The sequence below is a fragment of the Urocampus carinirostris genome, chromosome 18 (assembly GCF_059441175.1).
Source record: "Urocampus carinirostris isolate Australia breed hairy pipefish chromosome 18, RoL_Ucar_1.0, whole genome shotgun sequence".
Lineage (NCBI taxonomy): Eukaryota > Metazoa > Chordata > Actinopteri > Syngnathiformes > Syngnathidae > Urocampus > Urocampus carinirostris.
This window is the reverse complement of record NC_142366.1, coordinates 27,449,300-27,467,435: the sequence shown is the minus strand read 5'-3', so window position 1 is coordinate 27,467,435 and position 18,136 is coordinate 27,449,300. Positions and strand designations below refer to the sequence as shown.

At 36.7% G+C, this 18,136-nt stretch overlaps 1 protein-coding gene across 9 annotated transcripts in view; it reads left to right on the top strand.

Annotated features, from left to right (window-relative positions):
• The window catches only part of ntng1a (netrin g1a), a 208,286-nt gene that overhangs the window by 169,408 nt on the left and 20,742 nt on the right, over positions 1-18,136 (top strand). For 2 of the 9 annotated variants that reach the window (XM_088322318.1, XM_088322315.1), the window contains exons 6-7: positions 1,301-1,345; positions 5,249-5,305. The exons of 1 other annotated variant lie outside the window; for it this stretch is intronic. In XM_088322318.1, the coding sequence (XP_088178444.1) occupies positions 1,301-1,345; positions 5,249-5,305 (102 nt within the window). Of the gene's footprint in view, positions 1-1,300; positions 1,346-5,245; positions 5,306-15,007; positions 15,176-18,136 lie in introns of all 9 variants that reach the window. 6 more of the 9 variants (XM_088322317.1, XM_088322314.1, XM_088322312.1 and 3 more) reach the window with 4 other exon arrangements.

The window sequence follows — 18,136 nt, the reverse complement described above, 5'->3', positions numbered from 1 at the left end:
AAAATACAACTGCAGTACAGCGTCTTTGCGAGAGGCACCTGGTTTGGCAAAATCAAGTTGACATATTTCAACCTGCAGCTCGTTTTTCTCTTGTGCTTCCCTCGGCGTGGTCTCACGGGCCGGGTTTCAATCCCCTAGCGGGCCTGATTTGGCCCGCGGGCCACCTGGTGGACACCCCTGATCTATACTGATCTGATACTGTGTTTTTCACTTGAATATGTCATGTTTCTTCAATTATTCAACTCTTCCCCCTTCGGTTACTTTATAATTATGATAAAAAAAAGCTTATAATGTTTGTTTACTACAATAGAAACTTCAACAGGATAAAAAAAATATACGGTGCCTTGCAAAAGTATTGCACCCCAAGATATTTTCATCATATTGCCAAATTTTAATTTTTAATCTTAAAGCTAAAAAAAAATGAGACGATTTTCTAAGAATTAACGCGTGAGACACAATCATAAAGTGGAACCACATTTCATTTCATATTTACAATTTAAAAAATGAAAAGATGATGTTGCAAAACTATTGGCCCCCTGCTCTCTTAACTCAGCCAACTGAATCTGGAAGTTCCCTGATAACCTCTGAATGATCCAAAGTCCACCTAAATGACCAACAATGGCAAAATAATGGTCCTGTGTGTCATAACCCTCACTTTGAATGCACCTGTTCTGCGCAGGGCTCATAGTTCAGTAAAAAGAAACCCAAGCATGATGAAACCCAAAGAACACACCAGTCATGTCCAGAATAAAGTTGCGGAAACGTTAAAATATTACAAAAATATTGAGGTAAGATCGGGCCTAAAAAAATCCAGCCCGACTGTTTTATTGGATTTGCAGGACCGAACCCGAAAAAAAAACGTAATTTTTAAATTGTATTTCTCTGACTTCTTTCTCCTTAATTTGTCCACCCGTCATCGTTCCTTATTTCTTTTTCTTTGTGTCTCCTGGTGGAAGATCCACGTGATGGATTAAGTCCTCCGTTGCTTTTAGGATATTAACCCAATTCGATCCTAGCACTCGCTCAGTATCGATATTATCGATATCCGGATCGATCCCCCCGCTCTGAGTTCTCGGCATCGCTCGCCCATCACATCCTCCGTTTCCCAATCCGACCAGTTTGACTCATACTGGACTGTGCGTGTCTCCAGTTGTGTGTCCGTGTGTATTCACTACCACATAAAAGCCCCCCTGCCACCACTGCCGCCACCACTCCCACCCCCCTGTCGCCCCCTGTAGACTGTTAAGTGCATTACACAAATACGCATGAATAACTGATGGTTTCTCTCAATTGCACGCAGTTCGGCCGAATGTCTCGTCCCTAGGTGTCGCTAACCGAAAAGAAGGTAGGCATCTCAGATTATGCTAATATGTTTTGCCCTTCACACTCTGAATGTCAGGGGTCTTAAACTCAATTTACCCTGGGGGACGCCGGTGCTAGGGTCCGGGTAGGGTGGGGCCCAATCTGTAGTTTTTTGTTTTTTTTTTCTTCTTACACTAGTGGTCTCCAACATGGTGCCTGCGAGCAACCGTTAGGACCCTGAAAGTATTTAACTAGTCCATGGACTGGTTGAGGAAATAGCTTACCAGTAACTTGTTACAGTATAGTAATTTTCTAGGAAATTTGATTGGTGTCTTTAAAAAAGGTGTGTCAAACTTATCTAACCTCGGGAGCTGCATGTTAAAATGTAAACTCTTTCACGGGGCCGGACTAGTACAAAGAAAAAGAAAGAAAGAAGAGGGAGTGGAGGGAGAGAGTGAATTAGAAAGGGAGAGAGTAAGAAAGAAAACAGAAAAATGTAAGAGAGAAAACAGAAGAAAGAAAGAAAGAAAGAAAAAAGGACAGAGAGAAAGAAAAAAAGGACAGAGAAAGAAAGCGAGAAAGCAAGAAAACAAGAAAACAAGAAAGCAAGAAAGCAAGAAAGCAAGAAAGCAAGAAAACAACAAAGCAAGGAACCAAGAAAGCAAAAGAGCAAGAAAGCAAGAAAGCAAGAAAGAAAGATAGGAAAAAGGACAGAGAGAAAGAAAACCAGAAATCAAGAAAGCAAGACACCAAGAAAGCAAAAAAGCAAAAAGCATGAAAGCAAGAAACCAAGGAAGAAACCAAGAAAGAAACCAAGAAAGAAAGAAAGAGAAAGAAAGAAAGAAATAAGGACAGAGAGAAAGAAAAAAAGGACAGAGAAAGAAAGCGAGAAAGCAAGAAAACAAGAAGGCAAGAAAGCAAGAAAACAACAAAGCAAGGAACCAAGAAAGCAAAAGAGCAAGAAAGTAAGAAAGCAAGAAAGAAAGATAGGAAAAAGGACAGAGAGAAAGAAAACCAGAAAGCAAGAAAGCAAGACACCAAGAAAGCAAAAAAGCAAAAAGCATGAAAGCAAGAAACCAAGGAAGAAACCAAGAAAGAAACCAAGAAAGAAAGAAAGAGAAAGAAATAAAGAAAAAAGGACAGAGAGAAAGAAAAAAAGGACAGAGAGAAAGAAAAAAAGGACAGAGAGAAAGAAAGCAAGACACCAAGAAAGCAAAAAACAAAAAACATGAAAGAAAGAAACCAAGAAAGAAACCAAGAAAGAAACAAGAAAGAAAGAACGAGAAAGAAGGAAAGAAAAAAGGACAGAGAGAAAGAAAGCAAGAAAGCAAAAAGCATAAAAGCAAGAAAGAAAGAAAGAAAAAAGAAAGAAAGAAATGAAGGAACAAATAATGAAAAAAGACAGACAGACAGACAGACAAAAGAAGGAGGAGCAGGGAACACTCGTAGCACTCGTTTATGGTTGCACAACAAAATAATCCAACATTTAGTAATCAAATTATACATCCTGTCCCTTTAACGTTCCTATTAATACTTGGGCTTCGAACCCTCACCCCAAGGGCCCGAAAAGGCCCCCGGGCCTTGACTTTGAGACCTCTGCTGTTCAAAACGTAGACCATTTTATGCTAGCTGCACCGGAACGTAGCATATTTATATTTCTACTCCAGAGATATTTGCAGTAACACGCTATTTTTGCTACGCTTGGATACACATCGTGTGTGTTCCTATGAAAAGAGCTTTCTTGGATTTTTCATCCAATCGGGGCGCAACGGGACGAAAAGTGGGAGTGGTTTCTCAGTGGGCTTGAATCCATTGGTAGAAACCAGCACTCTAATATCAAGTGAAATGTATGAGAGGTCTCACATGTCGTATCGTACTCTCACACATGCACAACTCTCTCGTACAGACACAGTCATATTCATGCACAAACACCTCTATACTTTTGAGTCGTTTTGTACTTCATCTTTCTTAATTTCTTTCTTTCGTTCTTTCTATCTTTCTTTCTTTTTTGTTCTTTTGTTCTTTCTTTTTCCTTATTTGGTCCTTCGTATATTTCTTTCTTTTTTCTTTCCTTCTTTCTTATTTGTTCCTTTCTCTCTTTCTTTATATGTTCTTTTGTTCTTTCTTTCTTTGTTTCTTTCTTTCTTTGTTTCTTTTCTTTCTTTTTCGTTATTTGGTCCTTCATATATTTCTTTCTTTTTTCTCTCCTTCTTTCTTATTTGTTCCTTTCTCTCTTTCTTTATATGGTCTTTTGTTCTTTCTTTCTTTTCTTTCTTTCTTTGTTTCTTTTCTTTCTTTTTCGTTATTTGGTCCTTCATATCTTTCTTTCCTTCTCTCTTATTTGTTCCTTTCTTTCTCTTTCTTTCTTTGTTCTTTCTTTGTTCTATTGTTCTTTCTTTCTTTTTCGTTATTTGGTCCTTCATATATTTCTTTCTTTTTTCTTTCCTTCTTTCTTTTTCTTTCTTTATATGTTCTTTTGTTCTTTTTTTGTTTGTTTCTTTCTCTCTTTCTTTAAATGTTCTTTTGTTCTTTCTTTGTTTCTTTCTTTCTTTTTCGTTATTTGGTCCTTCATATCTTTCTTTCTTTCTCTCTTATTTGTTCATTTCTTTCTTTCTTTCTCTCTTTCTTTCTTTCTTTGTTCTTTTGTTCTTTCTTTCTTTTTCGTTATTTGGTCCGTCATATATTTCTTTATTTTTTTCTTTCCTTCTTTCTTTTTTATATGTTCTTTTGTTCTTTCTTTCTTTCTTTGTTTCTTTCTCTCTTTATATGTTCTTTTGTTCTTTCTTTCTTTGTTTCTTTCTTTCTTTCTCGTTATTTGGTCCTTCATATCTTTCTTTCTTTCTCTCGTATTTGTTCATTTCTTTCTTTCTTTCTCTCTTTCTGTTCTTTTGTTCTTTCTTTCTTTGTTATATTGTTCTTTCTTTTTCGTTATTTGGTCCGTCATATATTTCTTTCTTTTTTCTTTCCTTCTTTCTTTTTTTATATGTTCTTTTGTTCTTTCTTTCTTTGTTTGTTTCTTTCTCTCTTTATATGTTCTTTTGTTCTTTCTTTCTTTCTCGTTATTTGGTCCTTCATATCTTTCTTTTTTCCCTTACTTTCTTTCTTTTTTGTTATATGTTCCTTAATTTCTTTCTTTCTGTGTTTTTTCTATACTCCTTATTTTTTTTCTTTTTTCTGTATTCCTTTAAATATAATTATATATATATATATATATATATATATATATATATATATATATATATTTCTTTTGTTCTCTCTTTCTTTTATTCTTATTTGTTCTTTTCTTTCTTACGTTGTCTTTATTTTTTTGTATTTCTTTCTTTCTTATTTTTTTTCTCCTTGCTTTCTTTTTTTCTGTATTTCTTCCTTTCTTTTTTATCTTTCTGTCATTGTTATTTGTTCCTTAATTTTTTTCCTTCTGTTTTCTTTCTTTCTTATTTCTGTATTCCTTTATATATATATATATATATATATATATATATATATATATATATATATGTGTGTGTGTGTGTGTGTGTGTGGAAAAGGGGCGGGGTTTAATGTTTTCTTCATCTCCCTATTGTGTTTAATTTAGGATACATATTCATGAATATAAATGCTTGAAATAAATGAATGAATAAATGAATGAGTATTACAAAGGTTAACAAAATGTTATGTTTGTTTGTAAATATTTTTAGTCCGTCTACATGAGAGTATAGTTGTGCAAGTGTGAGAGTATGGCATTACACGAGAGAGTAAAGTATAATTTACTTCTCAAACGGCATCGTTCTGCAACACTTACGTACCAGAGCCATCATTCATCTTTTACGACTCACTTTTTTTCATGAACGAAAGCAAAGATCCATGTTCCTAACGATCCGACATTACACACTTATGTTTGATTGGATGATCATGTTTTCTTTATCTTTTCTTTTCTTTTCTTTTTTTTTTCCATTTGTTCTAGTAGCTCCACAAGTTGCATTGTCCACCGCTCCTTCGGTCCACGTTACGAACCGCAAACGAGGTAGGAATTGCCCTGTGGTGAGAACTCTAGTGCTTCTTTGTCATTTCTTGGGTTACTAAACATTGTTTATCGTACTCTATGGACTATAAGTCGCTCTGGAGCAGTGTTCCCTCTAAGCTGCGCACAAGAAAATCTAGCCGGCGCACAAAAATGAGGGCTCAAAATTACTATTTAAGAAGTCAAAGTTACAGTGCATGAAGGTAAAAATACACGGGTTCCCTTGACGTTGTGTCCTAAATGCGGTATTTTGAAGTCGAGTCGAAGGAGAACAAAGTTGAGTAAAGTTAGTCGAGTTTGTCGGCAACCGGCTTCTTCGGCTCGGCTCACTAAAAGGAACCGGCTCTTTCGGGTCCTAAACGGCTCTTCGGGTTGTTTCTGCTTCTTTAACCTCAACATGACCAAATATGATGTAAAATGATGCACAAAATGACGTAAAGGAAGGGGGGAATAGAACAAAAAATAAAAAATAAAAATACCAAAATGAAAAAGTAATGAAAAGCTGAGAAAAAAAGAAACAAAATGAAGAGAAAAAAAGAAGGAAAAATTTAGGAAAAAAGACAGAAAAAAAGAAAAGAAAGAAATGTAGGAAAAAAAAAGTGAATAGAGAACAAAAATAAAAAAGTAACAGCTCGGAAAAAATAAGATTTTTTTTAAAGGAATTTTAAAAAAAGTAGAAACAAAAACAGGGAAAAAAGAAGAAAAAGTTTGTGTTGCATTCAAAAAATTTCCAATGATATCAAGTGAATCTTTTTGCCAACATTGTACTTCCACTCAAAAATGTGATTAAGCACAGTTCTGTATCTTACAAGCGACTCAATAAGACCCCAAAAATGTTAATATTATGTGACAAAATAGATCAGGAAATAAAAAGAAATGGAAATCTTGTGAAAGAATTGTAAGAACATGTTGGGTTCAAGTCTCCAACATTTATGATAAAACGCTCTGAAATAAAAGACGAAGAGAATCAATCAATAGTTGATACTTGCAAGGAGAGTTTGGAGAATGGATTACCACCAATCACCCAAATGACTCTGAAGAAATCTCCGAATCTCCTTTCTTTTTATTAAATTTTTTGCCCTGTAATACATGAGTCTCGATTTACTGAGGGGCGGGGATTCTATCTAACAAATCGAGACCGTATTCTAACTTTTGCTACGTAGAGTTAATTAGTCTTCTTTTGAAGGCCTGCTTTCCAGCCGATGATGAAAGGTGACCTCTGTCCTGGGCAAACTCCCTTCCTTCTTCCCAGGCTCTTTGGTGAAGAACAATCTAGAGTTATGGGATGCCAGGTCAGGATGTATCCATTGGTATGTGAGACAAGACAGGCTGTACATCAAAAACAACTCATGGCCTTGAAGAGCAGCTTACAGGCTGAGAACTCTTCAAAATGGCTGAGAACACATATAACATATTAAATATCAACTGTAGGATAAATATAATTATACAATCCCAACAGAACAAACGAAAAATGTAACTTAATGTCAGATTTTGGACATGTTTGATAATGATTTAGTTGCCACACTTGGGATTGCCGTTGCTCACTGTTGTTTCAAGCGTAGCTCACCGACTTTGTGTGAACGCTCAGACCCCGGGAAAAATTCCAGGGAACATTGTTCCTGACCCCTGTTCTATGGTGTGCCCCCCCCGAGTTAAAATGAGTTTGCCACCCCTGCATTATAGTTTAAACGGAATTTGGCTTTATGAATTACTTTGCGTAGTGATAAGAAAACACATACTTAAGTAGTTTGCGGTACACAGCCGTGCGGCGGACTTTTTCATCGTCAAGACTTGTCAGGTTGTTAGGAAGCGGAGAGTCGGAATTGACCTCAATACTCACCCTTAATAACCGCAATCCCTGGGACAAAAAGCCCCAATTTCGTCCTTGCCGTCATTGGCTTTTCCTTGCCGATTCGGAAGCTTAAGAGTTCACATCTGTCCCGGTCATTTAGCTCGCCCGCCTTATTGCCTCTGAGCAGGGTTGAAATGAGGCTTCGAACCTGTCCAAGCAGAAGCTTGGAGATGATATAACCCGGCAGCACGTAATCTCATTTAACCCGGTGGATTAAAGTGTTTAATGACCATAATGCTTCATTTACCAGTAGGGACTGTGTTTAGTTTTTATCTATTTCTTAATTCAGAGATTTTGCTTTTGGGACGTTCATGTCTGAAGAGCCACAATCAGATTTCGAATAGAATAGAATATACCTTTATTGTTATTGTTACAACATGGGTTGAAGATATTGTGACAACGAAATTGGACGTGGCACTCCAGGTCCACATTTTACAGTGAGGATAAAGAAAACAAAGGGATAAAGGAACGTAGATTTTGCTTTTGGGACGTTCATGTCTGAAGAGCCACAATCAGATTTAGAGTAGAATAGAATAGAATAAAACATACCTTTATTGTCATTGTTACAACATGGGTTAGATATATTGTGACAACGAAATTGGACTTGGCACTCCAGGTCCACATTTTACAGTGAGGATAAAGAAAACAAAGGGATAAAGGAACGTAGATTTTGCTTTTGGGACGTTCATGTCTTTTGAAGAGCCACAATCAGATTTGGAATAGAATAGAACAGAATAGAATATACCTTTATTGTCATTGTTACAACATGGGTTAGATATATTGTGACAACGAAAGTGGACTTGGCACTCCAGGTCCACATTTTACAGTGAGGATAAAGAAAACAAAGGGATAAAGGAACGTAGATTTTGCTTTTGGGACGTTCATGTCTTATGAAGAGCCACAATCAGATTTGGAATAGAATAGAATATACCTTGATTGTCATTGTTGCAACATGGGTTGGATATATTGTGACAACGGAATTGGACGTGGCACTCCAGGTCCACATTTTACAGTGAGGATAAAGAAAACAAAGGGATAAAGGAACGTAGATTTTGCTTTTGGGACGTTCATGTCTGAAGAGCCACAATCAGATTTAGAGTAGAATAGAATAGAATAAAACATACCTTTATTGTCATTGTTACAACATGGGTTAGATATATTGTGACAACGAAATTGGACTTGGCACTCCAGGTCCACATTTTACAGTGAGGATAAAGAAAACAAAGGGATAAAGGAACGTAGATTTTGCTTTTGGGACATTTATGTCTGACGAGCCACAATCGAATTTAGAATATTATAGAATAGAATATACCTTTATTGTTATTGTTACAATATGGGTTGAAGATATTGTGACAACGAAATTGGACGTGGCACTCCAGGTCCACATTTTACAGTGAGGATAAAGAAAACAAAGGGATAAAGGAACGTAGATTTTGCTTTTGGGACGTTCATGTCTGAAGAGCCACAATCAGATTTAGAGTAGAATAGAATAGAATAAAACATACCTTTATTGTCATTGTTACAACATGGGTTAGATATATTGTGACAACGAAATTGGACTTGGCACTCCAGGTCCACATTTTACAGTGAGGATAAAGAAAACAAAGGGATAAAGGAACGTAGATTTTGCTTTTGGGACGTTCATGTCTTATGAAGAGCCACAATCAGATTTGGAATAGAATAGAATATACCTTGATTGTCATTGTTGCAACATGGGTTGGATATATTGTGACAACGGAATTGGACGTGGCACTCCAGGTCCACATTTTACAGTGAGGATAAAGAAAACAAAGGGATAAAGGAACGTAGATTTTGCTTTTGGGACATTTATGTCTGACGAGCCACAATCGAATTTAGAATATTATAGAATAGAATATACCTTTATTGTTATTGTTACAACATGGGTTGAAGATATTGTGACAACGAAATTGGACGTGGCACTCCAGGTCCACATTTTACAGTGAGGATAAAGAAAACAAAGGGATAAAGGAACGTAGATTTTGCTTTTGGGACGTTCATGTCTGAAGAGCCACAATCAGATTTAGAGTAGAATAGAATAGAATAAAACATACCTTTATTGTCATTGTTACAACATGGGTTAGATATATTGTGACAACGAAATTGGACTTGGCACTCCAGGTCCACATTTTACAGTGAGGATAAAGAAAACAAAGGGATAAAGGAACGTAGATTTTGCTTTTGGGACGTTCATGTCTTTTGAAGAGCCACAATCAGATTTGGAATAGAATAGAACAGAATAGAATATACCTTTATTGTCATTGTTACAACATGGGTTAGATATATTGTGACAACGAAAGTGGACTTGGCACTCCAGGTCCACATTTTACAGTGAGGATAAAGAAAACAAAGGGATAAAGGAACGTAGATTTTGCTTTTGGGACGTTCATGTCTTATGAAGAGCCACAATCAGATTTGGAATAGAATAGAATATACCTTGATTGTCATTGTTGCAACATGGGTTGGATATATTGTGACAACGGAATTGGACGTGGCACTCCAGGTCCACATTTTACAGTGAGGATAAAGAAAACAAAGGGATAAAGGAACGTAGATTTTGCTTTTGGGACGTTCATGTCTGAAGAGCCACAATCAGATTTAGAGTAGAATAGAATAGAATAAAACATACCTTTATTGTCATTGTTACAACATGGGTTAGATATATTGTGACAACGAAATTGGACTTGGCACTCCAGGTCCACATTTTACAGTGAGGATAAAGAAAACAAAGGGATAAAGGAACGTAGATTTTGCTTTTGGGACATTTATGTCTGACGAGCCACAATCGAATTTAGAATATTATAGAATAGAATATACCTTTATTGTTATTGTTACAATATGGGTTGAAGATATTGTGACAACGAAATTGGACGTGGCACTCCAGGTCCACATTTTACAGTGAGGATAAAGAAAACAAAGGGATAAAGGAACGTAGATTTTGCTTTTGGGACGTTCATGTCTGAAGAGCCACAATCAGATTTAGAGTAGAATAGAATAGAATAAAACATACCTTTATTGTCATTGTTACAACATGGGTTAGATATATTGTGACAACGAAATTGGACTTGGCACTCCAGGTCCACATTTTACAGTGAGGATAAAGAAAACAAAGGGATAAAGGAACGTAGATTTTGCTTTTGGGACGTTCATGTCTTATGAAGAGCCACAATCAGATTTGGAATAGAATAGAATATACCTTGATTGTCATTGTTGCAACATGGGTTGGATATATTGTGACAACGGAATTGGACGTGGCACTCCAGGTCCACATTTTACAGTGAGGATAAAGAAAACAAAGGGATAAAGGAACGTAGATTTTGCTTTTGGGACGTTCATGTCTGAAGAGCCACAATCAGATTTAGAGTAGAATAGAATAGAATAAAACATACCTTTATTGTCATTGTTACAACATGGGTTAGATATATTGTGACAACGAAATTGGACTTGGCACTCCAGGTCCACATTTTACAGTGAGGATAAAGAAAACAAAGGGATAAAGGAACGTAGATTTTGCTTTTGGGACGTTCATGTCTGAAGAGCCACAATCAGATTTAGAGTAGAATAGAATAGAATAAAACATACCTTTATTGTCATTGTTACAACATGGGTTAGATATATTGTGACAACGAAATTGGACTTGGCACTCCAGGTCCACATTTTACAGTGAGGATAAAGAAAACAAAGGGATAAAGGAACGTAGATTTTGCTTTTGGGACGTTCATGTCTTTTGAAGAGCCACAATCAGATTTGGAATAGAATAGAACAGAATAGAATATACCTTTATTGTTACAACATGGGTTGAACATATTGTGACAACGAAATTGGACTTTGCACTCCAGGTCCACATTTTACAGTTAGGATAAAGAAAACTAAGGGATAAAGGAACGTAGATTTTCCTTTTGGGACGTTCATGTCTGAAGAGCCACAATCAGATTTAGAGTAGAATAGAATAGAATAAAGCATACCTTTATTGTCATTGTTACAACATGGGTTAGATATATTGTGACAACGAAATTGGACTTGGCACTCCAGGTCCACATTTTACAGTTAGGATAAAGAAAACTAAGGGATAAAGGAACGTAGATTTTCCTTCTGGGACGTTCATGTCTGAAGAGCCACAATCAGATTTAGAATAGAATAAAATAGAATAAAATATACCTTTATTGTCATTGTTACAACATGGGTTGGATATATTGTGACAACGAAATTGGACGTGGCACTCCAGGTCCACATTTTACAGTGAGGATAAAGAAAACAGAGATAAAGGAACATGACGTATAAATGAACCTATATTTCAATCTTCTTTTGATTGTCATAGCAAGAAATCAATGTATCGGTAGGTAGGCAGGTAGGTGATTAAGTGTGTAGGTAGGAAGGTTCATATGTAGGTAGGTGATTAGGTAGAAAGGTTCATACCTAGGTAGGTCGGTCGGTCGGTCGGTGATTAAGTGTTTAGGTAGGAAGGTTCATATGTAGGTAGATAGGTATGTAAGTAGGTAGGTTGGTAGGTGATTAGGTAGAACGGTTCAAATGTAGGTAGGTCGGTCGGTAGGTAGGTAGGTGATTAGGTTTTTAGGTAGGAAGGTTCATATGTAGGTAGGTAAGTTCTTAGGTAGTTAGATAGGTATGTAGGAAGGTTCATATAAAGGTAGGTAGGTGATTATGTAGGAAGGTTCAAATGTAGGTAGGTATGTAGGAAGGTTCATACCTAGGTAGGTAGGTAGGTGATTAAGTGTTTAGGTAGGAAGGTTCATATGTAGGTAAGTTCTTAGGTAGGAAGATAGGTAGGAAGGTAGGTAGGTGATTAGGTGATCAGGTAGAAAGGTTCATATGTAGATAGGGAAGTTCCTAGGTAGGTAGGTAGGTGATTAGGCAGGAAGGTTCATATGTAAGTAGGTAGGTCGGTCGGTAGGTGATTAGGTAAAAAGGTTCATATGTAGGTAGGTAAGTTCATATGTAAGTAGGTGATTAGGTAGGAAGGTTCATATGTAGGTAGGTAGGTGGGTAGGTAGGTAGGTAGGTAGGTAGGTGATTAGGTTGGAAGGTTCATATATAGGTAGATAAGTAGGTACGTAGGTAGGTAGATAAGTTCTTAGGTAGGTAGGTACGTAGGTAGGTAGATAAGTTCTTAGGTAGGTAGGTACGTAGGTAGATAGATAAGTTCTTAGGTAGGTAGGTACGTAGGTAGGTAGGTAGATAAGTTCTTAGGTAGGTAGGTACGTAGGTAGGTAGATAAGTTCTTAGGTAGGTAGGTAGGTGATTAGATGATTAGGTAGGAAGGTTCATATATAGGTAGGTAAGTTCTTAGGTAAGTATGTAGGTAGGTAGGTAGGTGGGACAGTCTGTGAATACTGTAGATACTATACAAATGATCATCTATACATTTGAACTTATTATCCGACATCTTACAAACTTCACTTTTCGCCGTGACATCATACCAGCGAGATATCGTGTCATTCCACCATTTCCCGGAGTGCTGAAACAATTGAAAATGTAGATGTCAAACATGGCAAAACCAGTTTCATCTCATCCTCTTTTCCCGTCACTTCAAATCAAACTAACCACGGAAACGGACGAATCTCCGAACTCTACACCAGTTTTTTCTGTGGTTTGACTCATTTTACGACTCGAGCTGCTATACACCGTGTGCCGAAGTGAACGCATCTCCGTGGCTTTTTGACGTTCCCCTCCTTGTCCTGTTTTTAGTGCCGTCTTGTGATTTTTCTGACGCCGTGCTTCTGTATCAACCGTGGCTGCGCTCAACTCTGACCCCGCCCCTCTCTCATTACGCATATTTCGTACCCGAGTCTCTGTCCCCCTCTCCATACTGTCATCAAACAGGCATGCTGTGATGTAGTGATGGGAATTCCTGCTCTTTTCAAGTACCGGCTCAATCGGCCCGGCTCTCTAAAAAGGAGTCAAAACATGTTTTGATTTTTAATGTTATACTAGCAATAATAATAATGGAACATTGTGCACCAAATAATGCATTTTGAAATTATAGTATTGAACTCTATTAAAATAGTCTTTATTGTTTCTATAAACAGTGGATTTTATTGTTTATACTAAGCAAACAACACAGAGATGACGCCACCATTGACCAGTCACAAGTGAGAGAGAGAGACAATCACACAGACAGAAGAGCTAAAGAGAAATAGATCAAAAGAAAGAAAAAACACGAGAGGGAAAGAGAAAGAGGGAAATAGAGTTGAGCGACAGAATGGGAGCGGGAAAGAAAAAGAGAGAGAGAAAGAAGAGAGAGTAAAATAGTGGGGTAAAGAGAGAAATATAGTATGAAAGAAACAAAGAGTAAGAGGTAAAGAGAGGGAAGAGATGTAAAAAGAAAGAGGGAATGAGAAAGAGACAGGGAGAAGATAATGAATAGGAAAGAGAAAGAAAGAGAAAGAGAAGAATCGAGATACAGAGAGAGAAAGCGAGATAAAGACAAAAATAGATGTAGAGAAATAGAAAAAGATTGACATTGAAACAAAGATGGAAAAGGGAGAGAGATGAAGAGATTAAAAAGAGAGCAAAAGAAAAAAACAGAGAAAGAGGGAATGAGAAAGAGGGAGAGCGTTGAGCAAGAGAAAGGGAGCGGGAAAGAAAAAAGAGGAAGAGAGAGAAAGAAGAGAGAGTAAAATAGTGGGGTAAAGAGAGATAAATATAGTAAGAAAGAAAGGAAGAGTAAGAGGAAAAGAGAGGAAAGATGTAAAAAGAAAGAGGGAATGAGAAAGAGACAGGAAGAAGATAATGAATAGGAAAGAGAAAGAAAGCGAAAGAGAAGAATCGAGATACAGAGAGAGAAAGCGAGATAAAGACAAAAATAGATGTAGAGAAATAGAAAAGTATTGACATTGAAACAAAGATAGAAAAGGGAGAGAGATGAAAAGAGATTAAAAAGAGAGCAAAAGAAAAAAACAAAGAGAAAGAGGGAATGAGAAAGAGGGAGAGCGTTGAGCAAGAGAAAGGGAGCGGGAAAGAAAAAAGAGAAAGAGAGAGAAAGAAGAGAGAGTAAAATAGTGGGGTAAAGAGAGAGAAATATAGTATGAAAGAAACAAAGAGTAAGAGGAAAAGAGAGGGAAGAGATGTAAAAAGAAAGAGGGAATGAGAAAGATACAGGGAGAAGATAATGAAAAGGAAGGAGAAAGAAAGAGAGAGACCTGAGCAAAAAGAGAAGAATAGAGAAAGAGAGAGAAAGCGAGATAAAGACAAAAATATATGTAGAGAAATAGAAAAAGATTGACATTGAAACAAAGATATAAAAGGGAGAGAGATGAAAAGAGATTATAAAGAGAGCGAAAGAAAGAAACAAAGAGAAAGGGAGAGAGTAAGAGAGAAAGATAGAGAAAATAGAGAGAAATAGTGAAACAAAAAAATAAAGAAAAAGAGAGTTAGAGTAAAAGACACAGAAAGAAAGAGACGAAATAGAGAGAAAGAGTGAACAAAAGAAACAATGAGAAAGATAAACAAAATAGAGAGAACGAGTGAAAGAAAGAAACCAAGAGAGAAGAAAAGAGAGAGAGAGAGCTAGAAGAAATAGAGAAGGAAAAAGAGCTAGAGAAAGAGACAGAAAGAGAAAAAAGAGGGAAAGAGATACAAGCGCACAAGAGTAAAAAAGAAATAATACATTTCAAAAGAAACCGGCTCCCCATTCGAATGAAATCCGACTCTCGTCGTCAAAGAGCCGGCTCCAAGAACAGTTTGGTTTGCAAACCACCCATCACTACATTGTTACTCTGTGCCGACCCGGCTGTCTTAACGCTTTGGAACCACGGCCAATGGTTTTCTTCTCTGCATTCCCTGCATTCCGTACATTCCCCGCACCTTTTCGCAAGACTGCGAATGCTTCGGCCACTCCAACCGTTGCAGCTACATCGAGGTGCTAAACACGGTCATTTGCGTGAGCTGTAAGCACAACACTAGGGGGCAGCACTGCCAGCTATGCAAGCTGGGCTTCTATCGCAATGCTTCGGCAGAACTGGATGACGAAAATGTTTGCATAGGTTAGTCTCCCGCTTCCCTTCCTGCTTTTTGCTACCTCGTCCTACAATCTGTATTTCTTCCGCTAACCAGGTTATTTTCATCGAAATAAACCTATTCGGATTGATTGCGTTACTGGCATTCCAAAGTGATGACATCACGCATTCCTAACATTCATGAAATACTTGTATAGATCATAAATGATTTATGACCTGTCACATTTACGAATTATAATGAATGATTCACTACTATTATGAACGATTTGGCTCATAAGGCAATCCGTAGTTCAAAAATATGATGGGTCATAAATCATCCATTATTCAAAGACATATTCAAGAGTAGGAATGTTAGGAATAGTTTCATACCTTTAATTGGTATGACAGGAATGCTGGGAGTGTAATGGCGTCATCACTTCAGTGGCTTCTTTAATTCCTCTATGATTATGAATGATTTATGACCCATCAAATTCATAGAAAACGCATAAAGAATAGCTGTCACATTTACAAACACACACAATGGGTCACAAATCATTCATAAATCATGAATATAACAGGTCATAAATCATTCTTAATTCATAACAGAGTTTTAGGAATGTTAGAAATGTGGGGATGCCATCAGTTGGTATGCCTGAATAGTAAAGATCATGGTGATGACATCACGCATTCCTAACATTCATGAAATACTTGTATAGATCATAAATGATTTAGGACCTGTCACATTTATGAATTATAATGAATGATTCGCCACTATTATGAACGATTTGGCTCATAAAGCAATCCGTAGTTTAAAAATATGATGGGTCATAAATCATCCATTATTCAAAGACATATTCAAGAGTAGGAATGTTAGGAATAGTTTCATACCTTTAATTGGTATGACAGGAATGCTGGGAGTGTAATGGCGTCATCACTTCAGTGGCTTGGGATATTTTTATAATTCCTCTATGATTATGAATGATTTATGACCCATCAAATTCATAGAAAACGCATAAAGAATAGCTGTCACATTTACAAACACACACAATGGGTCACAAATCATTCATAAATCATGAATATAACAGGTCATAAATCATTCTTAATTTATAACAGAGTTTTAGGAATGTTAGAAATGTGGAGATGCCATCAGTTGGTTTGCCTGAATAGTAAAGATCATGGTGATGTCATCACTTTGGTATGCCTGGAATGTTAGGAATGCCAAGAATGCAATAAAACCTGAAAGATTTATGACCCTATTGATGAAATCTACCTTGTTACTTTCTCAATTTATCATTTTTCACTTCACTTTTTACTTTTCTAATCAACCAAACTCATGAACATCCCCCACTCATTTGCCTGTCTGAAATCAGATGGAAGGAATATACAAAACAGTTGTATTTTTCCATGTTCCGTTTTATCCAGACGTATACTTTGTAGAAAGTAATACTGATAAAATATTTCCCATAATTGCCTGCGTCAAAAAAACAAAAAAGTCGTTATCTTCACCGGCCTATAAATTGACCGCTGTCCTCTTTTTCCTATGCCTGAAAGTAGCTTATTATTTTGCAGGGACAGCAAGTGTCATTGTTTACCCAAAGCTAGCTCTTCTACAACAAAAGCATTATCTTATATTCGGGATATTATCTTCTTCTTCGCTTAGAAATAGCGTCGTCTTTCTTTTAAACAGGAAAGGAGCTTTTACTTCTGCCCCCAAAAAAACTAGTTTGGTCCTCTGTGCTTAAAACAAGGATCTTTTTATACGTCTGTTTTTTTAGAAACTAGCTTGATGGTAAGCTAACTCTTTTATCTTTGCTAATTACTAGTTGATTGGAAAATCAGAAAATTAGTGACATAACATTAGGTTAATTTTCCGAGCAAATCAGGAAACTAGTCTGTAGGCAGGCTGAGTGAACCCTAAATTGTTAATCCACTTTATTTGATAAATCCTTAAAGAGGAAAAGAAAACCTAAGCCTCCCTCTTTCATAGCTAGCAAATGCTTAAGGATCACCTGCAAAAAAAAAAAAAAAAACAATTATCAGATTTATGACAGTTTTCCTAAATCCCAGAGAGACTTCTTTTTGATGCATGTTTTTTCAAATTATTAAATTATTGAGAAAATCATCAAATTCATCAAAATTTTGTTATACCGCCTTCACAACCTGTTTTTAAAATCTAGTTAACTCTATTTGATTTATATAACCGGGGTTAATTAGCCAAATTAGCATCACTTAATATTTAGTAGAGAAGCGGGTGGATTTTGTTGCCTCCTTCACATTTACCATATTTTCCGCACTATAAGGCGCACCGGGTTATAGGGCGCACCTCGAAAAAATAGTTTTTGGTCCTATATTTGACATACATAAGACGCACCGGATTATAAGGCGCTACAATGGGAACGTGGACAAAACAGTCAGATTGTTCAGTCCAACTAATTACCCCCTTAACATTCCCAAAGCTTGCAAATACGTGTCTCAGACATATACGGAAACAGTGTCTGTACGATGTCACTCAAATGCATCGTTCCATCATTCGGAAGGTCAAAGTCTTGGGATTCAAGAAATGCCAACCATTCCTTATTTTATATTTTCTTTTTCGCTCGCAACTTTACTGTGCGTATGACAATAAACACTTGGAATTGAGTTGAATTTAGAAATAGACACTCCCTTCCATCCATTATCTGCACCGCTTATTACAGAAACATCGAGTTCAGTCTGAAACAAGATACAGGGAAAATATATAGCCAGAGTAGCTCACCGAAGTCGTTGTGTTCAATAATAATGTGCAGCCATGCTCCTCTTATATCCAGGAGAATAAAATATTTACAAATACAGGATAGTAAAAAACGCTTTCTGTATGCCGTCAACCACATGCTATACACATTCATCTTTTTCGGCCAATTGCAGGCTTTGTTTTGCAGCTTCAGCCAATGCCAGCCTGTAAATGATAAAAAGGATCCGCCCCTTGACCTCTGAATAACTTTAGCCAATAGTGATCCATTCAAATGATGA